We start from the raw sequence: 27,418 nt of genomic DNA on the forward strand, positions 1-27,418 counted from the left end.
CTGTTGTGTTTGTTTACTCCTGTGTTCCTCCAAGTTTTCTTTTCAGATATTTTTTTTTTTAATTTCTAATTCTTCCCCAAGTTCTATTACTTCATTTCTGAGTTCTTCTTACTCTGATTTATTTTGCTCTTTCATTTCTTTTATCATTTTAACATCTTTACAATTTTGATCCGATTTTTTTTGGCACTGACACTGTGCATGTTTTGCAATTGTGGTTTGACCTCATCCTCTTATATTTTGGGGTCTGTGGTATTACCTTTCAATTAGTTTTGCTGTAAATGTTTCATGCATTTTTGGTTCCACTATCTAGTCTGTTTCTTTGTAGGAATCCAGGGAGATTCAAAATTCACGTACTACCACCTTTCTAGAATCCATTTATATTTCTGAGTCATAAATACTTCTCTTTCTACATCCCTGAGACTTCAGTCCTTAGCTGAATGTCATGGAAAGGGGCTGGGGTTGATCAGTATGTTATTTGGATTGGCACAGGGCATTACATCACATCTTCATTCTTAACCAATTTTTTTTTAAAGATTTTATTTATTTATTTGAGAGAGAGAATGAGATAGAGAGAGAGCACGAGAGGGAAGAGGGTCAGAGGGAGAAGCAGACTCCCCGCCGAGCAGGGAGCCCGATGCGGGATTCGATCCTGGGACTCGAGGATCATGACCTGAGCCGAAGGCAGTCGCTTAACCAACTGAGCTACCCAGGCGCCCACATCTTCATTCTTGAGTGATTGTTTACTTGGTTATAACATTCTAGGTTGTAATTTCTCCTCAGTACTATATATATTCACTCTACTCTCTTCAGCACCTATTTTTACTTTTGGGAAACTTGGCTTCCAGGCTGAATGTCACTTCTTTGTCAACAGTTTATGTTTTGATACTATTAAGATCACTAAACTTTTCTCTGCTTAAATCCATCATGATGTATATGTTATTTTCTCAAGACTCGATATTCTTTCTCTCTAAAGCGTGACCTTTATATGCTTTAGATTTAGAATAATAAAGCCATTATTGCTTTGAATTTTGCCTCTCTTCTCTGTTTTGGGATGCCTATTAGATGTCCTGTTGAATATTCTCATATTATGTAGAACCCCTGAATTTGTTGATTTACATAGGCAAAAAAATTTTTTGTTCATGTCAGTTAGAATTCTTTTTTTAAATCACTGAAACAGAAACACTTTCCTCAAAAGGAAAGGAAAAAGAAACCAACAAAGAGGTGATTCCTGAAGTAATCACCTGTAACCAGATAGCCTTCAAAGCTAACCAACCCTCAACTTTTTTAGTTATGCAAGTCAATAAATTCACTTACTTTTTTCTCTCTTAAATCAGTTACAAGCCAACCGCAACCAAGAGTCCTGCTTACTATAAATGTCTACTATGTGGGTGGCACTGTGCCAGGTGCTACATAATCAATGACATTCAAAACAAAGTCCATGCCTGTAATAACTGCAATATTTCACACTCATTCCATATCATCTTCATTTCTTCCTGCTTCTCCTGCCACCCCACTCCCAGAACCTTCCAAACTTGGAATGCTTATTTGTTTAAATGTTACAACTTCCTCACAATTCTTAAAACCAAATTTGTTAAGGGCAACCTTGCTAGCTATAGACCCCCACGATGCTTCCCTTATTTTGGATTCTTATTATACTCATATTGTCTTAGATAGGTCTTCAAGCGTTTCATGAAACGTCCTTTAATCATATGAACTACTGAACTTCTTAAAGGCAAAAGTCACACCTTTTACTATTCTAGTTCCCAGAGAGAGGTCAAGAATGATTCTGGACATCGCTAGTAACAAGTGCAACCACAGTACTTAGCCCCTGAAGGTCTTCTGTATGGTACCGCGATACAAAAACATACTCCTATCACTTCATCAACTTTATGACATACGGAAGTATAGTAAAATATAAAAATATAAGGTGCTAATATAGTTCAGAGCGAGGGGAAATCATGCCTGGGCCGGAGCATTCAGACAAGGCTCCAAAGCCCTGGGATACGTACAGGCCTTGCCTTAACAGAAAATAAAGGAACAGACACCAAGGGCTGAGATGACGGCGTGAGGAAAGGCAGTTTTGCTAGAGCCTACAGCGGTGGAAAGCAAGATGTTAGCGACACAGATAAGGACAGAGTCTAGATCTTAAATCAACATAATCCCTGTAATCCCTCTTCCCGTCTTTTACACTGAAAATCCCTGCAGCTGAGCCATACTATCTTGATGTACGGCTCTGTGTAATTTGGTTATTAATTTCTTATCCCCTTAAAGGGACAGGTCTTGTGTCAGTCTCTTGAGTACATATGGCCAAGGACTAATTAACTGGAATGAAGGCAGGCGGAAATAAGCAACGAGCCCTGTGCCTGGGGACCCAACCAGTCGCGACTCGGTAATAGAAACCTGGGACCCGGGATCTCTCTCGGAAATCCTCTTCCTCCATCCGCAATTTCTCCTGGGACAGCCTGAGTCCACCTCCCAGGGGATGATGTGGGGAAGCCACGGGCCTTAGACTTCATTACGACCGTGAGAGGTGGCGGGGGGAGCGGGCAGCGTGGTCCCAACGACCGACAAGCCAAGGGCTCCCGGGAGCCGAGACCCCGAACGCGCGCCGCCCGCGCCGGAGCACGCAGCCCTGTCTTCCACGCCCCCCCATCCCCCGCTCCGCCCCGCGGCCGGCGACGCCGGGGAGAGGCGGGGTTTCCGCTTCCGGTGGCGGATTGTTGACGCCTGCGGCTGCTGCGGTGGCGACCGGGCCGTTGGGGAGGGGCTAGTGGGGCCTGGAGACGGCGCAGTGACAGGAGCGCCGAGGCTGCTGCTGAGGCGACGATGGCAGAGGGGCCGGAGGAAGTCCGAGGCCGCCCTCCTGGGCAGGACGACGGCGGAGGGGACCCCGAGCCCGTCCCTTCCCTGAGAGGCTCTCCCGCCGCCGCCCTACGCCCCCGGGACGGGCCGCAGGCGGAACCCCAGGCCCCGGGCCGGCCCCCCGCTCCGGGCCTCGCACCCCCCGCGGCCGCCGCTGAGGAGTCGGAGCCGCCCGGCGAGCCCGGGAAGCGCGGGGAGACGGGCCTCGGCTCCAGTGCGGGGCTGCAGGAGCCGGCAGGCGGCGAGGCGCCCGAGGCCGCCGCGCCGCGAGACAGGCCGGTGCGGCTGAGCGCCCGCGAGTATTCCCGGCAGGTGCACGAGTGGCTGTGGCAGTCCTACTGCGGCTACCTCACCTGGCACAGCGGCCTGGCCGCCTTCCCCGCCTATTGCAGCCCCCAGCCGCCCCCGCCGAGCTACCCCTCGGGCGGTGGCGCCCCCGCCCCCCAGGCCGCGGCGCCGCCGCCCCTCCAGCTGGGCTATTACAACCCCTTCTACTTCCTGAGCGCCGCGGCCGCCGGGCCTGACCTGGGAGCGGCCACCGGCATCACCCCCGCTGCTCCGGTCGCGGGCCTGGGAGGCCGGGCTCCGCACGCGCAGGGATCCGGCCGGGCAACCCCGGGGACCAGGGTGGGATCCGGCGCCCCTTCGCGAACCCCGAGCGAGACCGGGCGGCAGGCAGGTGAGAAGCGCGACGGAGAGGTGAGGCGGGGCGGAGCGGAAGGGTCTCAGGGGAGCTCCCTACCAGGTAGAGCAGCTACACTCTCTACTTCTGTAACCATGCCGCTGCGCAGATGGGGTGTTTCTCTGCGTCCTTCAGCTGTCGTTGGCCCAGGCCTTAAATTCTCCAAAGTGTGCGGCGAGGCTGTGCGGTTTCTTTTTCCTTTAGACCTGGCCCTCCGAACCGATCCCCTTACTCCTGGGACTAGTCGTCTCCACGTGTGAGGACATCGTTGCCCATCAGGCTAGCCTCTTGATCTCCATGCTGTGGAGACGGAGACCCAGAGCTTCCCCCTCACGTGGCAAACGCACTCTGACGGCCGGTTCGGCGTGGGGGCTGCCGGTAGTGCCGGGCATAATCCAGACGTGGATTTACTATGGATGATAGGATATATGATGATATATAATAGTATCTGTAGCATAGAATTGATAGGATAATTACACGTTATATATTAGGAACAATGCAACTGCCGGATGGAAAAGGAGATTTACGTGAAAGCAGGTGGAGTTAGGAACCTTTGAGCCCTAAGTGAATGTTCTTTGTAATATTGTCTGTTTACTTCTGGATGGGAATTAGAATATTTTGTTCTAGTTGCGCTTTTTAGTTTATTACACTTTTTGTTTACTTTGTTCAGCCACATATACGAGACAAGAACTAGTTTTCCTGTATTTGATCCCCTTCAGAACTTAAGAGGTCAGATTGATAATCATTGTGGATTTATTACGTAGAAAAGCAAGACAAACTAAGTGAAGAGGCGGTAAAATGAGGAACACAGGTTATTTACTTTGTACTAGTAATTGTCTATACTTAACCTTGGTTTTTCCTAAAAAATGTTTAATTTTGTGTCGTAGGCTTGTGATCACCCGGATACGTTTTTGAGTCCCTAGTGAAATGTATTGAGTGCTTTAAATAATTTAATATCTGTGAAATCATTTTTTAAACCGTAATTGGGTGAAAGCAAGCTTTAAACTGTTCAGTAAATAGTGGAATAAATACCATGTACTATTGATGGAGTCAATACCAGTAATTGTTGCACAGTTTTAACTTCTCTTTTTATTAGCAAGTTATACCTTCTCTTTGTGTTCTCCATTTATTACCTAGCTTGGGTTCCAAGGCTTATGTGAAATGAGTAGTTTTCCTAACTTTTTTTTTTTTTTTTTTTAATTTACAGGCAGAGAGTATGTTATTCCATCCTTGGCCCACAGATTTATGGCAGAGATGGTGGATTTCTTTATTCTCTTCTTTATAAAAGCAACCATTGTCTTAAGTATTATGCACCTCAGTGGAATAAAGTAAGTTAAGGCTATTTGCAGAAAGGTTTTAATGTGTACTGTATAGAGATCTTGTTTTCTGAAGTTCTCTTCATGCCTGCAAATGGACAGTGTGCCAGTGTCACGATTTCTCCTATCGGGAGCTCCTATAAGGACTTGGGCATATTTTATTTCTTTGTTTTAAGAAATAAATACAAAAAAAGAGAAAAACAAGTTGTGAAAGATCTGTGGGAATCTCACCTATCAGAAGTAGGTAAACGTTTGATTTTTTTGATTCAACCATTTTGTTAGACTAGGCGTTAATTTCCCTCTCACTATCCTGTTCGGAGTAAAAACAAAAACAGAGAGAGCTTTGGGTAGATGAACTGTTGATAATCAATTAGACGGGCATTTCCAAATGGGATTGCTTACACAACGAGGCAAGTCCCAAGTGAACTGCAAAGTGAGCTGTTTATTTGAATAATCCTCCTTTCATATTGATAATTATATAGCAGTTATCACTCGCTAAGCCCTTTCTATATGCTGAGTGCTGAGCTCACTTCATATGGATTCTTTTAATTGTACCACCAGTATGAGATGTAGAGGGTAATACCTCCTTTTTGTAGATTGAAGTTAGGGTTTACTTCAAGAAGTTAAGTTCAGAATTTATAAGTCAAAGGTCATAAGTGTCGGTGTCAAGATACAAACCCTTTGGTGAAATTTCAGGGCCTTTGCCAGGAACCCTAGTTTTACTGCGATTCCTCCCTGTGTCTCCCTTTCTCTCCCACCCCCCACACAGCCAACCAGGTACCAGCTCCTTACTTTTAGGCTCCTGAATAGCCTTCAACTCAGAACATTTCCCTTTTACTGTTTCATCGTCACTGCTTCTTCCTAGTCCAGTGATTGTCATCTCTCTTCTGGATCATAGCAAAAGTCTTCTAACTGGTGTCTCGGTCTCCCATCTCCTGTTCTATCTCAGTCCAGTCTCTGATCTAAAACCAAAGAGATCATAAATTCTGATTCTGCCCCTCTCCCACCTTAAAACTCTTCAGTGATTTCTTAACTGCCGTCGGGATAAAGTCTTGTCTTCATATCATTTAACAGATGCTCTTATTTCTTAATTGCTATGACCTTCTATACTTAATATTTGAGCCATGCCATACTGCTTACAGCTTCCATCACAGCCTCGTTCCAAGCCTTTCTCTCGTGCTAGTCTCTCCCTCCTGAAACTTCCCCCTTCTTAGTCTGGCTAACTTCTCTTCATCCACAAGATGGGATGGAGAGGGAAGGCTTCATTCCCTAGGTTAAATGTACCTGGTGTGTGTTTCCCTACTATCCTGCGGTTCTCTATCATCACCATCATCCCACTTTATTATTACTTAGTTGTTGTGCTTTGTCTAGTAGGTAAGAGTCTCCATGAAAGCAGAGATCAGGTTGAGTCCCCGGGGCTAGTACAGTGCCTGCTCACGATAGTGCTGCTTATTTGTTGAACAAGCTAATGAATGTTTTGTGAAACTAAATGGGTGGAAACCTAAAGATTAGTTTAGAATTTCAGTTAAAGTTTGTGACACTAATGGAAGAAATATCAATGCAATTGCTCTGTTAACTAATTCTTTATGTCCCAAAACTATTGTTTTGTGTAGGGATATCTCCAAGTTTGCTATGCATTATATAATAGAAGAAATAGATGAAGACACATCAATGGAAGATTTGCAGAAAATGATGATTGTGGCTCTCATATACAGATTGTTAGTTTGTTTCTATGAGGTAAGCTGCTGACTCAGCAAATATTCAAGTTTAACAATCTAATTTTAGATGATCAGCCCAACACAAAAAGTAATGGAAATTTATAAGTATTCATGTTTTTGTCAAATACCTCTGTGTTTTAATTTTTTCCAAATGTTCTTTGACATAATATTCTTCAAGTTAAAAAGTAGAACTTTCTGAGTGGTGACATTTTACAATTTCTTTGTACTATATTTCAGTCTTGTGGTCTAAAAATACACTTGTAAGTTGTTGTGGAACTTGAAATGTATTTTTCCATAGAAACAACTTGCTTAAAAAAAAAAGTGGGTCACAGAGAAATACTGTGGTAGACGTCTGGTGTATTGAGGGCATAAGAGACCTGCAGAGAAGGCTTACAGCGTTAACGTGTCAGTATTCTCTGAGATTCTTTCAACTTGAAAATTTTAAAACATGAATAACATGGCAAAAAAACTTCTCTTTAAAATTGGTAGAGTTGAGCTAGTGAATTATTTTTAAACTCTCCCTCTTTCCTTAGATAATTTGCATTTGGGGAGCAGGTGGAGCGACCCCAGGGAAGTTCCTGCTGGGCCTTCGAGTGGTGACGTGTGATACATCTGTGCTTATCGCGCCGAGTCGGGTTCTAGTGATTCCTTCCTCAAATGTGAGCATCACAACGTAAGTTCTTTTCTTGGCTTAATTTACTACATACTTATGGAAATAGTAAGTTTTAAGTGTAGAATTCAATATTATTCAGAAGTGATACCATTTGATATAGTATTTTTAGGATATTGGTATTTTTTTCTTCATGGCATGTAATAGACTTACCTTTGTTAACTTTAAAACTGAAAAGTTTGAGGTTTTCTTTTTTTTTTTTTTTTTTTTTTTACAGTACATCATTAATTTTTGACGTGGTGATCCATGATTCATTATTTACATATAACACCCAGTGCTCCATGCAGTACGTGCCCTCCTTAATACCCATCACCGGGCTAACCCATCCCCCCTCCCCCCTCCCCTCTCGAACCCTCAGTTGGTTTCTCAGAGTCCAGAGTCCATCGTCTCTCGTGGTTCGTCTCCCCCTCCGATTTCCCCCCCTTCATGTTTCCCTTCCTTCTCCTAATGTCCTCCACGCTGTTCCTTATGTTCCACAAATAAGTGAAACCATATGATAACTGACTTTCTCTGCTTGACTTACTTCACTTAGCATCATCTCCTCCAGTCCCATCCATGTTGATGTAAAAGTTGAGTATTCATCCTCTGTGACGGCTGAGTAATGTTCCATTGTATATTTGGAGCACTGAGGTTTTCAGTTGTTATAGAACTGTAGACCCCTCTTTAGTATACAATTTCAAGATAATCATTTTATAGAATAAAAGTCGTGAGAGGGTTTGGGCGGTGGTGCGGTCTGTATCAGCGCTTCGGTGCTCCATACCCAGTTCGATTATTGTCTGAATTGGTGGCTCTTGGGCCAGTTACTAATCTGCCTTGAGTCTCCAGCTTCTGTTTGGTAATAATACATGTCATTATCCCATCCTAAATGGGCAGTAAGAGTTTGGGCAGATACGCATGCATGCACCCGGCTCCGGCTCTTAAGCGATACGAGAGAGCTTGTCATGCTGCAGTACTCAGGGCTGGCTGTTGGCGTCTGGCTCTGTGGGGAGGTACAAATAGTGATAATGGGAGTTAAGTAGGTGGCAGTTAGTTGAGCAAAACAAGATACTGGCTGGAATGCTGCCTGAATGATTCAGAGCTGGGTCGTTAGAGAAAGAAATCTGAGAGACTCTGGAGACCTCGATTTTGCAGTTATCCTCAAATTTCCTTACAGTTTTGTGATTATTATAATCCTGGTTGCTACTTTTTTTTTTTTTTTAAGATTTTATTTATTTGACAGAGAGAGACGCAGTGAGAGAAGGAACACAAGCAGGGGGAGTGGGAGAGGGAGAAGCAGGCTTCCTGCCCAGCAGGGAGCCCGATGTGGGGCTCGATCACAGGGCCCTGGGATCATGACCTGAGCCAAAGGCAGGCGCTTAACGACTGAGCCACCCAGGCGCCCCTCCTGGTTGCTACTTTTAATGAGAGTCAATAAGGGCTGTTTATTGAGCACCTCTTATATAACAGGCCTTGTTTAAAACAATACGTATTGGGCGCCTGGGTGGCTCAGTTGGTTAAGCGACTGCCTTCGGCTCAGGTCATGATCCCGGAGTCCCGGGATCGAGTCCTGCATCGGGCTCCCTGCTCGGCAGGGAGTCTGCTTCTCCCTCTGACCCTCTTCCCTCTCGTGCTATCTCTCAATCTCTCTCTCTCAAATAAATAAATAAAATCTTTTAAAAAAAATAAAAATAAAACAATACATATTACCTAATAAGATAGGTACCATCGGTACCATTATCCCCTTTTTACGGTTGTGGAGCACGAGTGAGTGGTTGAAAATGGATCTGAAACCAACTAGTCTGCATTCAGAGCCACACTCAGCCACAGTGCTTTTTTTGTAGCCTTTCTGTGTGCGGAGAGGCAGAAATCTAACACTGGTAGGATAATTCTCCATTCTGAGCTACGGTTGGAAGCTTTTTAAAGCTTTCTTTAATCACAGCATCCCACAAAGAAAGAATACACAGTAATTTAAACTGTTAGAGCTTCACAGAAGGTAGAAAAGGGGACTACAGTAAGCATATTAGTGTAGAAGGTACTAAACACGAGTGACTATACAAAAGGTAAGTAAAGGGAACAGTTATTCTTTTAGCAAAATATCCGAGAAAATACTGTAAACCTTTAATTCACATTCTAGGAAATATTCATTAGTGCTTTTCATATGGAGGTTCTTTAGTCTTACTCTTACGTTGATGATATCTTTAGAACAATCCCAGGTGGTTTGATCAGAATATAATGCTACTTGAAAGTAACTCAGATATTGAAGGTAAAAACTCTCAATACTTTGAATGTATGTTTTAAATATATATTTTGAACTTGGTAGGATAGTATTAATCTCTAAGTGGTTGGTATATAATTTATCTGGTATTTTTTGCCTTAATTTTTTAGGTCTACTATACGAGCTTTGATCAAGAATTTTTCTATTGCTTCTTTTTTCCCGGCTTTCATCACATTGCTGTTTTTTCAGCATAATCGAACAGCCTATGACATTGTAGCAGGAACCATTGTGGTAAAGAGAAATGGGGTCAGATGATGCCCCAAAAAGCCCTGAATTTCATCCTCTCTGGAATAACGACAAGACTAAATTATGTATCAAGGCCATCGGTATCCCTGGGTTACACTAATTGATGATTTAGAAATTAAAGCAGTCACTCCAGTGTGATGCAGGTGACTATTCAGAAAGTATTGATTTTACTTGAATGCCAAAGAACTTTTCCAGAAGAAAAACCTGTTAAATTCAAGTGTTAAAAATTTTTAGATCGAAAAGAAGGCAAGTGGTTTTATAATCAACAACGGACAATACATACTTTCTTAAGATCTAAGGCTTTAGGATTTGCTGAAAGCATTTTCAGCTGTGAAATCTCCAGATGAAACTTTTAAGAAATTTATTTTGGTTTATCCCAAAATGATGGAAAAAGTCCAGTTGTGTTTTGTAAACACATTAACTCATCATTTAGTTAACACTTCTTGGGGAAATTGTTGTTTTTGCTTTTGGGGAGAAAGAGTGGGAACACAAATTTGGTAATCCATTTGTCTCCCGTCCTAGGAGGAGATGAGTTAGCAAGCTGCAAGAGTGGGGGCAGATGAGGCAGGCCTAGCAGTTCCCTCACCGGAAGTTTTCAGATCCGTACTGCAGTGTATTGTGGGAATGATGTCACTTCACAAGTATTGTTACTGTTTGAACATGTATTTGGGGGCAAGTTTTGCATGATGAAAAAGCATTAAGTGTTATTGCTATATTATCATTGATTATTTTTAAAGAAAAGGTAAGTTAGTGATTGCTTTGGGGGGGGAACCTAAATTTTCACCATAAATTTAAGTTGAAATTCATGTGCAAGTGTTTTTAGTGCCCTAAATCAAACTGTAAGTATGTGGGGGGAAAGGACTTCATCGGATCATTGCATATTTACTGTAGAACAATATTGCCAGTATGTGTGCAGCATGAGGAAAAGTGTTAGTGCTATTCAGTGTCCTGAATGTACCTTCTATTTCTACACCAGGTAGTCACATGCTAGCTAGTTTCCTTTTATATTTTATATAGTTCCATGACTTTTGAAACATCAAGGAGGTAAATATAATCTTAGTATTTCATGATAAAATACTAGTAGCCTGTGAAATATTAGCGTTTTTCCCATTATGAACTATTCTCTCTAAAACAAGGACAAGTACCATTTCCAGACATTTTTCTAAATTCTTTGGGGCAAAAGCTTATTTTGGGCCTGCCGGGGATGATGTTTTGACGGAATTGTTAAGTAACGTAACACTTTGTGTATGGCCATTTTAATTTATTCTTCTACTGAAGCAAAGCTTAGTGTTTTAAATGTGTGTGCATGCTTTTGTTAAATGGCCCAGTTAACAGTGTTGAGATATACCTGAAAAGTTTTATTTCTTAGGCATTTTTGCCAACCCTGACATTGTTTTCCCAAAAAACACTAAACTGTCTTGGACACTTTGTAATTAGATTGCTTAAAAGATCAATCTGGACTTTATTTTTGGTCTTTAATAGCAAATGCAAGACATGTCTATTAATCACTATCAGTTTTTAAAGTGGGTTTTTCTTTGACTTGAAAACTGAAAATATTCACATTTGATGGCTATAGAAACCTTAACAGTGTCCTTATTAATACCTTTTTATTGTAAAATTTCAAAAACCATGTTTTTCAAAATAATTTTATATTAAATCCAACGTCACTGAAAGCCTAAGTGTGTCAAAGTACTCAACAGATCATTCACTTGTAGCCCCTGGGAAGATATTTAAAGTGTTATGGCCCTTCGCAGTAGACAGGCACATTAGGAAAGGTTACATAAACTTACCACTTAGTAGTGTACACATTAGCATTAGTGGATACACTATTTTTGCGACTGATGGGGAATTCAAGTTGAAGTGTCCGTCAGCCATGTAGCTCTGGAATAGATCTTTAATGTAGAATTTCCTCTCAGATAATTGGAAGGTTCACCATCTAGGCTATTGTTATTTATATAGCCAAACAAAAGCAAATAAGTAGCCCAATTTAATTTCTTAGAATATTGCACATTTGCTCTATCAGTTATTCAGAATCCCATCTGTGTGTAGGTTCATTTAGATCCATCTAAGGATCCAAGTTATATAGCCCTATAAAATATAAGTATTATTACTACTTTGCCTTTACAACAAAATGCAAGTGTGTTTGTATTTTGAATTCGGCACTTAGGAAAAGAGAGTTTGATTTCCAAATCATTGGGAAGGAAATGACAAAACAATGGGGAAGAAGGGAGAGTCACTTTTTTTCTCTTAGGGTTGTGAGGGGTGGAGCCTCCGTCTTTTCAAAAACACTTTTCTGTTTAGTATATTTCATTTATAGAAATGCTGATTTTCCGTGTCAAAGTGTAATTCCCATGCTGAAGCTCTAGCCTAAAAAGGCAAAAAGAAAGTTGTTTTCATAGTACTACAAACATTATTTATCACTTTTACAAGATAAGTAACAAGGGAACAAAAATTAGAAGTCAAGCCAAGTAAAAAGACTGTTGCAGTGAATGCGCCCTGAATAAAACCACAGAGCAGGCAGTTAGCGTGGCATCTAGGGAACCTCGGGCCCCAGGACTACGGGGGGTCAGCTCGAGCGGCTGGGGCAGCTTGAGAAAGTCGGACGCACTCATGTCCATGCCGGGCTTAGGGAAGTCAGCGGGAGGATGGCAAGCCTTGATTTTTAGACTAAGCTGTGACTATAAAAATAAAGCAAGCACTTTTGGGGATAGTAAGGCTTTAAAGTCTTGCCTAGCTGCTGCTTGTGTCACACTGGTTCAGAAGTCATTTCTTTCCACCTAAACATTTCCCTTCCAGTTTTATCCAGATATTTAGGATTAGAAAAAAAGAAAAATTATACTTGAGGGCCCCTTTATCTAAATTGTAACACTAAGTCTCTAGTGCTGATTGCTTCAGATGACAAGTAGAAGTTGTTTTAACTCTGCTTTCAAAGGACTTGTTCCCTTAGGTGACTTGTGTGGGGGTCGCCTACGCATCAGTATTTCCAGCAAAATGAAAGGAGTTGAAACTACTTGCTACTTGGGAGTAGTGGGCTTTTTGAGAGAGAGAGAGAGGGGGTTATTAAATGTTTTCATTCCACACTTAGCCCTATTAAAACAGGCCGTTGTTTTCTTTTGAAGAACAGGCCCAAATAACAGCAGTCAGTATTCCTGAAATCTGACAAGTACTTGCCGTTCCCCATCCCCTGTACCAAAGGCCAAAATCTTTCCAATATGTGCTTGTCTGGGTGACGTTCCTCATTCCAAACTATGTATGTATATATCCTCGCAGTTCATTACAGTAGGGCTTGACCCACAAACAGTATCTGATGGCCTGCCTATAAATAAAATTCATTCTATTTTTAATAATTTGTATGCCACCAATTTGTATTCTTTGTCTCAATAAATACTTGGTCACCAGTGCTTTTGTTTTTTGACTGTTAATTTGAAATCTGCTCTGCAATCTCGTGCTTAAGGGAACCCTTGCTTCCAAATACAATTTTCTAGCGTTCCCCGCCTTTAGGAGAATGGCAGTCAACTAGAGTGCTTTCAGAAATAGAGGTCTAACCCTCCCCCAAAAAAGTCTACCTTTTGGGGTATATTCTTTAAGCAAGTCACTCAAAAGTTACCCATAGGCGACTCTGCTTAATGTTAAACTAATCCTGTCCTTAAAGTGGTTAACCATCCCAACTATTATGCAAGATACTAAGGACCCATCTTACACATGGGAAACCAGAAGTTCAAAGTCTCCTAGCTGGTAAATGACTGAGCTGGGCAATTTAAACCTAGTTCGGATCTTACAAGCATTTCCTGTTCTAGAGGAGGAAGACAGGAAACAAAACAGGTTCCTCAAGAAGAACACAGATAATAAACTAAATGTAGCTAAACAATGGCCTAGTCTGAGTTCTACAATGTGCTGTTCTGAGCCCAGGCACAAACTTCACGTTTCTGGAACTACGAACTACAGTGGATTAAGGGGTGCCCCATAGTACTAGTAAATTCAGTGGGCCTGTGTTGCTAGACCCAATACACTCATTTTCTCAATTTTACTATACGAAATGTCAGTTTCCATTAAGCACACAGGCTAACCTTTGTAAAATTTCCATTGAGTTTCAAACTTTAAATAGGCCCAGGAGACAAATGATGTCATGGGGATGAGAAGGACAACAGTAAGTAGTCAATAATTTTATAATCCCATATGGTGACCACACTTACGGTGGTGAGCACTGAGTAATGTACAGAATTGAATCACCCTGTATGCCTATAACTGTTAAAACATGGTGTAGGTCATCAATACTTGAATAATGAAAATTTTTTAATTAGCATTATTTGAAACTAAAGTGTTGGACTAATTTACAGCCTGGTTACAAACTTAAAATTATTCCAGCACTTTAATTTCAAATAATAAAGTCCTAAGTACATGAATAATTTCACGAGAGAATTTGTAACAAGCATTATTAAGCAGCTAGCTTGAAGACATTTTTCAATGGTCTAAATTATACTTTTTAATGCCCCAAATCATAAATTACTCAAAACACAACCTAGCACCTGAAGTGGCATCCTCATGCCTGGACCTCAGGCATTCGAAGTCTTCCAGCAGGAGAAGTGGGCTGGCTTTCTTTCCGTGATACCTCCCCTTCTTGCACAAACTGCCCTGTTTTCACTTGAGGGAACGTGGAACCGAGGCCCGCCCAAGACCGCGGTTACAGCCACAGAGACTGGCTGAGAAGTGTGTCTGCGGCCGGAGCCAGTCCACGGGGGCGATCCCTCTGCCGTGCCCCGACTGGGGATGGGCGGGGCGGGCAGGGTTGCGGATGGAGCTGCGCTCATGACTGTCTTCTGGAGACACCACCGCAGCGCACGAATGAAGGCTGTGGGACATGGAAAATCCAAGTTCCAAGTCCGGATTACAGCTCTGCAGACTGCAGCTTTGGGGCCAGATTTCATTTTTAAGCCACCTTAAGTATGATTTAAAGTCACTTGTTTTGAAGAATACTAAGTAAATATTTCTAACACATTTCTTATGAAAATCTTCCCCAGAGTAGAAAGCCTAATATTCCCGTTCATATGGGCCCAGAGAATGATAATGAACGAACCCGCCATTTACTTAGGCATGAACATCTCAGCATTAAAACCAGATTTCCAGCATTCATCATCATTTGCCCCCAAACAGGCCTGTGTCAAATGTGTATTATTAATAAAGTGAGAATTATAGAATGTCTCCCCCCACAAACCAGCATCTGATAATGGCCTAAGATGCTTTCAATATGAAAAATATCTTTTCAAAATTGGAAACATACAAAGAAAGCTCATTTTGAAGTTCTGAATTTGGACTTCAACCAGAAGTTTGGCAAAATAAAAGTCCGTGCAAAATAATTCTGTGCTCAAATTAAGTATAAAAATCAGCAAATGCTGTCCCAACAGGTCTTTTATGGACGACAGAAGAGATCTAGTTAGAAAAAATTTGGTCAAAGAATCCAAAAGGATTCCATACAAAAGAACCATGAAGTTTTTGTAGGCTGCTCTGGGCATGTGTCTCCAAGACTCGATCAATAAACACTGTCTAGTCGCCTCTCAAGGAAGATACAGATACAAATAGAAATGGTTACGTGTGTTTATTTTCAACTTTTAAAAAGGTATGTCAATTTATATGCAAAGTAGGCGTGATTCCTAGCACCAGACAAAAAAGCAGGGTACCTTCTCTATGTTTTACGTTCAGACACTTCCCCCTTCACTTAGGAGTTGTCCAAATCACTTAAATGTATTCTTTGGAATTTCTCTGACTGGCCATGGCAAACCTTTACAAAAAAAGGTTCCCTTCCATTAACACTGGTACCTTCATTATAAGTTAACACTAGAACAAAAAATATTTCATAATTTTTTATTGATGGCATTTATCCCATGGTTTAACATGTTAATTATACTGTAATAAACATGGCTTTAATATTAAACTTTTCCTTATTATCCAAAGTCACCACAGTCCATTTCAGTAAATATAAAAATATATGCTTAATACTTTGTACAATACTGGTTTTTGGTCCAAACAAAACTGGATCAGAAAAGCCAATAAATTCACTTTAAGAATCCCCAATTTTTTTTTAAAGATTTCCAAATGGATTTAGGCAACTTTGAATAATGGGATTTACATAATAAAATCTGAGACAAGACTAAACAAAGAACAAACAAATTTTCTAACACAAAATTAAAATTTCAAGTTCACAGATTTATGTTATGCCAAAAAAGTACAGAAACAAAATTGTATTTACACAAGTTTCATAATAAAATAATGAAAAAGGCAAGACAGGTGATAGGAGAATGAAAATATAGAAATAGCATATAATTATTAAATGGAGAACGCACTAGATCTAATAAGTCCTTAGCGTGGACCATTCTTTAATCAGGCTTCCTCTATCAGAAAATTTTAGTGCACAGTACACCCAACTCACTCACTTCACACATACACCAGCACAAACTCAGCATAGAAATCACTCACTTCCACATTCTCTAATCTATACAGAATTCCTCCGGTATGACTACAATTCCCACGCGTTCCCCAAGCGCGGACCGGCGCACCGCACGGCAGCCGGGGAGCGGGCTCTGACCCGGGGACCCGCCCGCCGACGCCGCATCAGGGAATAATGTGCTGGATCCTCTTTCTGCTGAAGAATCAGTCACCAATCTAGCTATTTTTTTTTTTTTTTTTTTTTTAAAGGGAGTGGGAGACTCAGGGCAGGGCTTCTGTAAAGAAAAAGGAGGGAGTCCCAGACGTAGAGAAGGCCTCGGGCAGCTCTGGCTTGAGGCGGCCCTCGCCCCGTCCGCTCCGGAAGCCGAGCAGCAGGGCCCCGGCCGCCGCGGAGCGCGGTGTGCGACGCACCGCCGCCTTCATTTGCGGCGCCTGACGGCAGTCTTTATCTTGCGGCCAGAAACGGAAGTTCCAGAAGAAGAGAACACATTTTTCCCGTTTGACCTGTGGAAAATAAAGACTGCATTCCGTGACCAGGTGCCCGGGAGATTTGAGAATCACCACAATCCTACCTGCGACCGGCGTCGGGGGGCATGGGGGGGAGGGTCGGGGCCGTGGGAGGCCGTGGGGGGGCCGTGGGGGGCCGTCGGGGGCCGTGGGGAGGCCGTGGGGGGGCCGTCGGGGCCGTGGGGAGGCCGTGGGGGGGGGCATCAGGGGCCGTGGGGGGGCCGTCGGGGTCGTGGGGAGGCCGTGGGGGGGGGCATCAGGGGCCGTGGGGGGGGCGTCGGGGCCGTGGGGGGGCCGTCGGGGGCCGTGGGGGGGCCGTCGGGGCCGTGGGGGGGCCGTCGGGGCCGTGGGGGGGCATCAGGGGCCGTGGGGGGGCATCAGGGGCCGTGGGGGGGGCCGTCGGGGCCGTGGGGGGGCCATGGGGGGGATCAGGGGCCGTGAGGGAGGCGTGGGGGGCCGTGGGGGGACCGTCGGGGGGCCGTGGGGGGCACCGTAAAAGTGAACTCAGGCCGCCAGCACGCGTGCGCGCCCCACCGGCCGCCGCGCCGAGGCCCAGCTCCTGCACAACTGCGCTGCGGGCAACCGACGCGGGAGAACATCCGGGTCTCGGCGCAGCTACACCGCACCCCTCCGGGACGCAAGAACACCACCGTCGCTCTGCGGCCCGCGCGCGCAGCCCCACCGTGCTGGGGCCCCCGTCCCCACGAGCCGCTGTCTCACCCCACTGTAAACGTCGCCGCAGACTGCGGAAACGGGAAGCCCGCTGAGCCGGAAGGCTGCGCCGAGGCCGCAGCGGGGCTGGGATTCGCCCTGAACGTGAATACTCCCGACGGGCTGGTGCTCGTGAAGTTGAAATTGGTGGTGCTGCCGCTGCCGAACTGGAAAACCGAACCTGTGGGTAGTTAAAGCAGAAAAACTTCACTGCGGGCAAGAGGGCAGTTTTTCTAGTAAGGGCTCTGACCTTTACATACAAAAACGTGGGAAGGATTCAGCTCTCTTATAATCATTTAATATAAAGAAAGAATTTTCTCCACTGACATACACAACATACTTAAAACACCCTTGGACAAGTGACCCAACTTACCCATGACCAAGGAGGAAAGAGCAGAAGAGACTTCCGGTTCAAGGCAGTGGAATCAACACACACATTTAGCGCTTACTTCAAAAATTATCTTAAAATAATAGTAAAGGGATTTTTACAAAGCCGGGGGAGAGAGGAGACAACAACAAAATGGAGACGCTGGGAGGCTGACTGGAACCAAGTACTAAGCTAGCAGCAGGGAAAGCACAGACGCAGTTCCATTTACACTAAACATACCCAAAGGCTTGGGTGCCAGGGGCCTCTGGAAGGGAGAATGAAGGTGTGACTATAAAAAACAAAACAAAAAAAACAAACAAACAAAAAAAGGAGGGGGATGGGAGAATGTCTGTATAAGAAGCAGGCACCCAGATCACTCCCATCCCAGTACCAAACAAGATGGTAGTTCTCTACCCCAACAGAACAGAACCTCAGTCTCTGCAGGGGTCTCTGGACAAGGGGATCACACACAAAGGCAAGGGCATCCTATCAAAACTAGAAGGGTTAAAAGTTGATGTAATGAGCAGGGAGAGCTGCAGCCTTCCTCCGTGACGAGCATGCGCAATCAGAAGTAGGAGTACCCTCCAGGCACGACCAGACTGGGAATAACCTCTGGGGAACCTGACCTTCTAGAAGGAAACACCTACTGATACTAACATCCAGGCCCTCCCAAGTGAGCAGGCCCGTCAGGTAAACCTACTGTGAGATTCAAGATCTATGAGCCTATCCATGCACAAAGAATTGTCAAGTGGTACTTAGGTGTCCCATGCTCATAAAATTATGAGTTGAACGGGAAAAAATATTTGCAGACCATATATCTGATAAAGAGCTGATATCCAAAATATGTAAATTAACTTCTACAACTTGATAGTCAAAAAAAAACAACCTGATTTAAAAATGGACAAAGGACTTGACCAGACATGTCTCCAAAGATGAACAAACAGGCCGACACACACATGAAAGGACGCTCAACATCACTCATCACTGGGCACATGCAGATCAGAACCACAATGAGGTGCCACCTCACACCTGTTAGAAGGGCTAAAAATCAAAAAGACAAGCGATAACAGGTCGGCGAGCACGTAAAGAAAAGGAACCCTGTGCTCTGTTGGTGGAAATGCAAACTGGTGCAACTAGAAAACAGTATGGAGGCGCCTCAAAAAAATTAAAAATAGAAATACCCTATGATCCAGCAGTCCCATTCTAGGTATTTCTCCAAAAGATTTGAAATCAGGATCTCGAAGAGATATCTGGACTCTCGAGTTCACCGCAGCATTATTTATAACAGCCAAGACGTGGACACAACCTAAATGTCCACTGACAGATGAAGAGATGAAAACAACGTATATATTACACACAATGGAATACTATTCAGCCTTTAAAATGAATCATGCCAAGTGAAATAAGCCAGTCACAGGACAAGTACTGCAGGATTTCTCTTATATGAGAAACCTAAAATAGCCAAACCATAGAAGCATAGAGAAGGGCAGCTGCTGGTGTGTGTGTGTGTGTGTGTGTGTGTGTGTGCGCGTGTGTGTGTGCATGCGCGTGCGCGCACGCGCGTGCGCATGAGAGAGAGAGAAATGAAAGGAATGGAGAGGTGCTCTTCATCGGGTATGAAGTGTAGTTACACAAGATGAGGGAGTACTAGCAATTAGTACGACAGGGCGCCTGTAGTTAACAACACTGTATTATACGCTTAATTTGCTGAAAGGATGGATCTCATGTTAATTCTTACAATTAAAAAAAAAACAACTGTGAGTAGATAGCCAAGAAGCACCAAACATTTGAGGAAAGTATTTCATAAGAAACACCAAGACTCAAACAATAATAGAGAAAAGCAATTTGTAGAAAATGGACTAGAACGATAGCTTAAAGGGGAAAAAATGAAAACCCACACCTCATCATTAATATCCTCAAGAGAGCAACAGGTAACAATTCTGAAACAAGAACAGAAGGATATATAAAAAGGACAGATCCGCAGAACAAAAAAGAACATTTGAAATTAGCAAAAGTAAAATCTTGACCAAGGGGAAGTAAAAGATAAATGTAAGAAATCTTCCCAGAAAGGACAAAAAGGAAAAAAGAACAGAAGTTAAAGAGTGAGGCACAAAAATCTTCAAAGAAGTAATTCCAGAAAGTTCCCAAGAATGGACGTTCACAAAAGGACAGACTAAATTCCTCACTGTCAGTGGGTAAAAACGGATCCAGATCAAGGAACATCCTCCTGGTAAGTCAGAACACTGGAGGCAAAAGAAAAGATCCAGTGAGATTCCAGAAAGAAGAAATGGGTCCAAAAGCAAAGATCAAGAAAGACTTCCAGAGCAACTCTGAGGGAGCCAGAAAGTCCAGCATGCAGAAATCCTTTCAAAACTATGAAAATTATTTCCAATCTAAATCTGTATTCAACCGAAATCTTACCAAACACAGGCACAGAATAAAGATACTTCCAGAAATGTAAGGTCTCAAAATTTTCTTCCCTGAGGACTTAAGAAACCACTCGAAGATCTGCTCTATCAAAACAAAGGAATAAAAAAGAACAAGACACTGACATCATCCAGGAAAGAGAGGAAGCTAAGGGCAATCCCAAGAGAATGGTAAAAAGTGGTACCAAGACCACAGTTAAATAGCAGGCCTAGAAAGCCTGGTAAAAGGAACAGGTCAGATGATTCTGTGAAAAATTTCCTTCAAGATACTAAATAACAAGCAGGCAATGTATTTGAAAATACTGAGAAGCGATCTCTAAGGAAGGGAGAAGAGCTAAAGTTGTAACTAAAGATAGGTACAAAGAAATTATTAACACAGAGAGGGATCACTGATGCCGGAGAAAACAGAATTCTGTATAGAAAAGAAAAGCACACTATACCACACAGCATCTGCATCCTGGACACACTCATCTGAGCACACAATGGCCACTCGAGGAGGGGAGACAGGAGGAGGGAAATGGCACCTGTGTGAAAAGCTACACTCTGCAATTCACGTGCTGAGAAGAATCAATAAATCTTGATTAAAATGGTTTACATCCCAGCGGAAATTCTGCTCCCTGTACTGACAAAATACTAATATCCAGAATACATAAAAATATTCCTGCACATCAGTAAGCAAAAGTGAAACCACCAAACGGCCAAAAAAAAAAAAAAATCCTTATAGAAACAATTAACAGAAAATGAAATCCAGCAGAATCCAAATATGAGAATCCTCATACACCACAGTAAGATCTGAATGGGCACAATCCATCAGAACAAGCTTGCATTATTTTCTGGAGTATAAGATATGCACGCATACCTTTTAATTTGGCAAGCCCTCTCCTGGGTATATACCCTAGAAGAATATGCATGTGTGCCCCAAGCACATACACAAGAATAAGCAGAGGTGCATTTCTTTTTTTTTTTTTTTTAGTTTTATTTATTTATTTGACAGAGAGAGACACAGCAAGAGAGGGAACACAAAATTCAGAAACATGCTATCTGCAGACAAGCAGACCCAAGGTGCAGACACCAGGAGAGGGAGAAGCAGACTCCCCGCAGAGCAGGGAGCCCGATGCGAGGCTCGATCCCAGGACCCTGGGACCATGACCTGAGCCAAAGGCAAACGCTTAACAACTGAGCCACCCAGGCGCCCTGCAAAGGTGAATTTCCTAATTGCTAAACACAACTCCAACACATTCATCAACAGTGTATGGATAAATTGTGCTATGTTCATAAACTGACTTACTCTACAGCAGTGAAAATGAACAAACAGTACGCAATAACATGGAGGAACTTTACAAGTAAGAGTAAAAGATGCAAGAAGAGAGAGACTGAATACAGTGAGATTTCCATTTATATATAGTTAAAAATAAGGCAAAACGTTATTTTGTCGAGCTTCACGTATCAGCAGTTAACTTTAAATAAAACCCCAGACACATTAGACTAAGGAAAGAGAGGCACGTGAGCAAACAGGGAGCAGGGGGGGCTGCTGGCGGTGGGCTAGCCACACGTCTGCTCCAACACCACACTGCTCAGTTCTGTCCCATGCTTTTCTATAGGAAGTCATATTTTACAGTTAGAAAAGTACACATCCTACAGTTTTGAGGAAATATACCCTCATAGTACAATGTGATTAGCCATATTAAACATACACACACACACACACACACACACACACACACACACACACACACGAACGTTCGTTTAAAAATGCAAGTCAAGCATCATCAAACAAAGTGTCCTGGGCGCCTGGGCAGTTTTGGCCCAGGAGAGAACTGGAGCGGGGGCATAACCTCCTGAAGTAAATCCAATCACAACGAGGATTAGAAAATGCGGGCTGAAATCTAGGCTGGAGTGCTCCAGAACTCAGATGGGGGGAAATGGGAGTGAATCAGTGCTGCACCTCAAAGAGAAAGAAATAACTACATTTTAATCACATGCTTTAATGCCTTAAAGTGCTTTACTGTATGAAAGTTGGGAATGTTGTTTCTAGGGAAGTCCGAGCATTTACTTTTCTATTCCGAGTACAATAGACATTTAAAGAAATAATAAGACAGGGGGCGCCTGGGTGGCTCAGTCAGTTAAGCCTCTGCCCTGGGCTCAGGGATGGAGCCCCAGGTCAGACTCCCTGCTCAGCGGGGAGTCTGCTTCTCCCTCTCCCTCTGCCGCTCCCCCCGCTTGTGTGTGCTCCCTCTCTCTCAAATAAATAAAATCTTAAAAAAAAATAAAATAAAGAAATAAGACATAGGCATGGTTTCAAAATTCAGAAACATGCTATCTGCAGACAAGCAGAGCCAAGGTACAGACACCAGGCTACTTGCAGACAAGCAGACCCGAGGTACAGAGCAGAGCACACTCACCGGAACTCGGAGCTGCCGCAGAGCCAAACGCAGACTGCCTGGGCTGCGGTCCGAACGCAGGAGGCTGGCTACTGCTTGACACAGTCCCAAAGGTAGGCGGTGCGGGCTGAGATGCCGCAGAAAACAGCGCTGCTGCCGGGGACAGAGCTCCAAACCCCGGGGGATTAGGCTGGCTGGCACCTTGACTCTGTCCAAATGTCGGAGTTTGGTTAACCCCAAATGCTGGACTGGCAGATGGTGCTGAAGGCCCAGTGCCAAATACAAAGGAGGATCCTAGAGGCCCAGAGAAATATTGGTGTCACTTAATAGCTACCATGAGATAAACCCCAAGAAACATCTATAAACTCAGCAGCAAACTTCAAGCTTCTTTTCGGACATTTACCTTGCTGAACAGATCCCATCAAGGCACGGTATGAATAATATTTAAGAATATAATTCTTTCCATTATTTAGTGAAACCATATAGAATTCACATCAACAAAATGGTCTTTAGCAAGAGTCCCCACCTTCGCAGCCAGATTTTTTCAGGTAGACGGACTGATCTAAGAAGCCCCGCAACCTCTCAGCAGATGATCTACCACACCGCAGAGACCGGCTAGCACTGTCCTCACGTATATGCTACGTACTGGGGACGCGTGTCGGATGAAGAAGTCCCCAGTTTCTGGTTACCTAACAACCTAACATCTCAAAAAGAACACTTGGAAAAACTAAAGATGACACTGAGACTAGAGAAATTCCTCCCAAGAGTTACTTATATTAAACCGAACCCAATATACACATGATTCCACGCAGTGCACGGTTACAACACCCTGCGTAAAGCCGGCCTAGCGGCGCCGGGCCGTTCTCTGGTCACCTGCTACGTTACCTGCAGAGACGCCCAGCCAGCACATGCACGTCTCTCCTCTGTCACCGTACCTGCAGAGCTGGATGTGGTCGTAGCTCCGAAGCTGAAGCCAGAGGCCGTGGTGCTGTTGCTGCCGGCTCCCGGCCCAAAGACGAACGGGGTGACGGCCGCACTCGACGTGGTCGCTGGTTTGCTCTCTGGAGAAAACAGCAAAGACTGAGGCGCACCTGATTCGGCCGAGTTCCCGAAGGCAGAGCTGGCCCCGGGGTTGCTGGCCTGTCCAAACACAAAGGCGGGCGCGGGCGCGCTGGAGGCGGTGGGGCTTCGGAACACAGCCCCCGCGGCGGCCGGTGCGCTGCCTGTGGGAGCGCCGCTGCTCAGGAAGGCGAACGCCGGCTTCGCTGCCCCTGGATCTGCAGACATGAACGACAGGACACACAAGACCTCTGAGCGCAAGCAACCACAAAGCACTCTCTGCTACGCTGCAGTCTAGTCATTCGTGAGAACACAGAATACTCACGTCTTGTTAAATACATTCATGTAGCACACGGACATGTTCTATCATATTTTGAGGTGAGCCAATATATCCGTCTTTTCTTTTATGGCACCTTAGATCAGGCAACTTTCAGCATTCAGATTAGTAAGAACAAAAAGTATCCCTCAATCCCACACATCGAACTGGAGCTACGTCTGGATAACTGTTCAGATAGCGGAAGACCGCTCACCTCTCGAGTTTGCGACCGGCGTTAGCAGGTTCCTAGTCCCCCCAACTGCATCACTGGCTGCCCGGTGCAGCCTCCACGTATTCATGTGCAACTCCACACTTAGGACATGGTAAATTTCCACATCTGTGTGCATCTGTTCCCTCTACAGTTACTGTTCCTAGAGTGTTGAATTACCATGGCTTTGCAGTTCAGTTTGACGTTAGCGGAGCAAACCTTTTTGTGTGCCTGCCCTTCCCTGCAAAACTGCTGGGGCATTTGCCCTTCCAGGTGCATTTTAACTTGAGCTTAGCTTGTCACACCCCACAAAAGTTCCTCTCTAAACGGAAACGGGAGGCTTCCAGCTCTGGAAGGCGTCAGTCACAGGACAAAAGGCCCAGCCCTGGGAAGACCGTCTGCAGGGCTGTCCTGGCCCTGTGCGGGGACAGAGGGAGCGACCCCGGCAGTGGGCCCAGCGGGTCACATGCAGCAGCGCAATCATTACGCTACACACCTGAAGCTAACGTGATGGGTGTGTCAACCACACTCAACTAGACACAAACCTGAGACGATGCTGGGGGTGCTGGGAGGGAGAATGCGCTCACTCAGGAACAGGTATGAAAAGAGGTCATTTGTCCAGCTATTTCTTGCTGATTTAGAGGAAAGCTACTGGTTTTTATATGGTGAGCCTGAAACCACCCACCTTCCTGAAGACACTTTTTTTTTTTTTTAACCGTCCCAACGATGTCTCAGTTCCAATACTGTCTCTAGACAGGCTGCTCGCAATATGATATGGGCATTAGTGTGATTTACAGAAAGTGGAGCATGTTGGCTCACTTTCAAGTTGGTTAACGGGAGGTTAAGAAAAGTGTAGTGATACCATGATTACATCTGATTAGACCCAACCTTATTTTTTATTCCTTTCCAAATCGTATATAATTTAGTATTTCTTTTTTTTTTTTTTTTTGGTGGATGTTTTGAATGTCCAGACAGACAACAGACAAAAAAACATCCACTGAATTCCATTCTTTTTTTTTTTTAGGTTAATTTTTCATTTCGTGTTTCCAATGTATTATTCTGAAGTATTCGTGGGTGTTCTATTTTTTTGCCTGTCTGAAAACATCTCTATTTTGAATTCAACTGGATATAAAATTGTAGGATCAAGACCATTTTCACTTTGAGGACACTGCTCTACTGTTTCAAGCACAAACTCAAAGTCTGATGGCAACCAGCTTTCTCTCTCTGAAAGCATTCAGGATTTTGGCTTTGGTGTCCTAAAATCTCACTGGTCTTTGCCAGTGAGTAGGCCATTTCCATTTTTAAGGCCAGGGTCTTTCTCTACACATCGGAAACGGTCTTCTGTCACCACTTTGATATTTCGTCCACCCTGCTCTCATCTGCTATGTGCTCCTCCTGCAATGGCACTTGTGAGCTAGCTGGACTCAGTCTCCCTGCACTTCTGCACCGGGCTCTAGGAAATCCCAGTTCACTAATCCATCATCTATGTTTTTTCTGCTCCTCAACCCACATAATGATTTTATTTCACCAACCACATTTTTAAGTTTTTTAAATGCTTTCATTTTTCCTTCAGGATATTAGTTTTCATAATTGCCTATTTCAGGGACTAGTTATATTTGTTGTCTATGCTCCTTAAATGCCTGATGATGACTGGTTATTAGCTCTATTTGTGAATGAAGGCCTGTACATAAAGACTGAGTTAGAAAATATTTCATGAGCTTACGAAGGCAGGCCTATTCTCCTGAATAGTATGCCAATTCCAATTTTAAGAGCTCAAACAGAAGGGAGAAACATGGACAGATGCGCAACCCCGTGGGCTTGCCATCAGAGCTGTAGAAAACATCATCAACTCGGGGGTTTGGAGCAGTGAAAACTGAAAATCCTATGTCCTTTCCAGAGAGTTGTTACCGGTCTCTCTCAACTCTGTTCAGTGTAAACCATTCCCTGACCTGCTGCATTTGTCCACAGATCGGAGACGCCTTGTTAATAAAAAAAAAAAAAAAAAAGTTTAATACTTACCAGCCGTAGTATTGGTTGGAGTTCCAAATGTGAAAGTGGCTTTTGTTGGCTGTTCCGATTCCTTCTCAGATGGTTTTGCCATACTGAAACTAAAGGTGGACTTTGAAGAACTCTCATCTTTGGTTTGCTCTGAATTTCCAAAGGAAAACACTGATTGACACTTTGGCTCTTCACTGTCAGCTTTCTTGCCAAACACTAGAGAAGTAGAAGTGACCGGCTCTTGCTGTTTCTCTTCTGTCCTTCCCAACACAAACAATGAGGCAGACGGCAGAGGGGTGGGTTCTATGCTGCCAAAAGTGAACACTCCTTTGGCGGCAGGCATTTCTTCTTTTTTGGCTTCTGACGTCTTACATGTGAAAGGAGCCACTGAAACACTCTTGGTTTCTAGGGTTCCAAAGCTGAAGCTGCTCTTGTTCTCAGAGGTCACTGCGGTGTTGGTAGCAGCAGATGTGGGGTTAATAACACTGGTACCAAAGCTGAAGCCTGCAGATGAAGATTTAGGTGGTTCCTCTTTCTTCTCTTCCTGCCCAAGGTTAGACACCCCAAATTGAAACGGAGCTAACGAAGCTGTAGTACTTAAACCCGAAGGAAGTCCAAACTTAAAATCATTATCATTTTTATTGTCTTTTTTAGCTTCTTCAGGTTTAGACTCAGACGAAACTCCAAACTTAAAATCTCCTATTGGTTTAGGAAATTTGAAGCCCTCACTCATGGAGTTTGGAGACTCAGAATCTGAAGACACTCCTATTTTGAAGCCTCCCTGATCTCCAAACTTAAAATTTCCAGTGCTTGTTAAAGTCTGAGAAGGCCCCGAAGAGGATGGTGGGATACCAAATTTGAAGGATGAGGCTGCAGGGTTCGAAGACGAGGAAGATGTGCCAAAGCCTTCAAAATATAAAAGACACTAAATTAATGTTACCCTCTCAAACAAAATGTACCCCTGAAGAACAGAGAGACAAAGGAATAACTCTGGAGGGGCGCCTGGGTGGCTCAGTCGGTGAAGCGTCTGCCTTCAGCTCAGCTCATGATCCCGGGGTCCTGGGATCGAGCCCCACATCGGGCTCCCTGCTCAGCGGGGAGCCTGCTTCTCCCTCTGCCTGCCGCACCACCTGCTTGTGCTCTCTCAAGTAAGTAAATAAAACCTAAAAAGGAGTAACTCTGGAAAGCCTAACTTGAAGCGTGTCAGCCATGTCCGTGACCATGAAGGAGCAGCCCAACGGTCGGCAGGAGCCCTC

The 27,418-nt window shown here is 44.0% G+C and overlaps 2 protein-coding genes across 3 annotated transcripts in view; one reads left to right on the forward strand and one right to left on the reverse strand.

Moving 5' to 3' along the window:
- Positions 1-2,771: 2,771 nt before the first annotated feature.
- FAM8A1 (family with sequence similarity 8 member A1) lies at positions 2,772-13,146 on the forward strand. The gene is made up of 5 exons (XM_028107473.2): positions 2,772-3,541; positions 4,752-4,872; positions 6,474-6,597; positions 7,112-7,251; positions 9,613-13,146. Exons 1-5 carry the CDS (start codon positions 2,827-2,829, stop codon positions 9,755-9,757), a joined length of 1,245 nt encoding a protein of 414 aa, XP_027963274.1. The 5' UTR covers positions 2,772-2,826; the 3' UTR covers positions 9,758-13,146.
- Positions 13,147-15,326: 2,180 nt separating this feature from the next.
- The window catches only part of NUP153 (nucleoporin 153), a 73,433-nt gene continuing 61,341 nt past the window's right edge, over positions 15,327-27,418 (reverse strand). For both annotated transcript variants that reach the window (XM_028107349.2, XM_028107350.2), the window contains exons 18-22: positions 26,184-27,068; positions 23,517-23,858; positions 22,603-22,875; positions 17,417-17,588; positions 15,327-16,693 (exon numbers count right to left, since the gene is read on the reverse strand). In XM_028107349.2, coding sequence (XP_027963150.1) covers positions 16,609-16,693; positions 17,417-17,588; positions 22,603-22,875; positions 23,517-23,858; positions 26,184-27,068 — 1,757 coding nt within the window. In that variant the 3' untranslated portion in view covers positions 15,327-16,608. The remainder of the gene's footprint in view (positions 16,694-17,416; positions 17,589-22,602; positions 22,876-23,516; positions 23,859-26,183; positions 27,069-27,418) is intronic.

Source organism: Eumetopias jubatus, unplaced genomic scaffold, assembly GCF_037043125.1.
Source record: "Eumetopias jubatus isolate StellerSeaLion01/CBP00866 unplaced genomic scaffold, mEumJub1_p1.0 scaffold_6, whole genome shotgun sequence".
Lineage (NCBI taxonomy): Eukaryota > Metazoa > Chordata > Mammalia > Carnivora > Otariidae > Eumetopias > Eumetopias jubatus.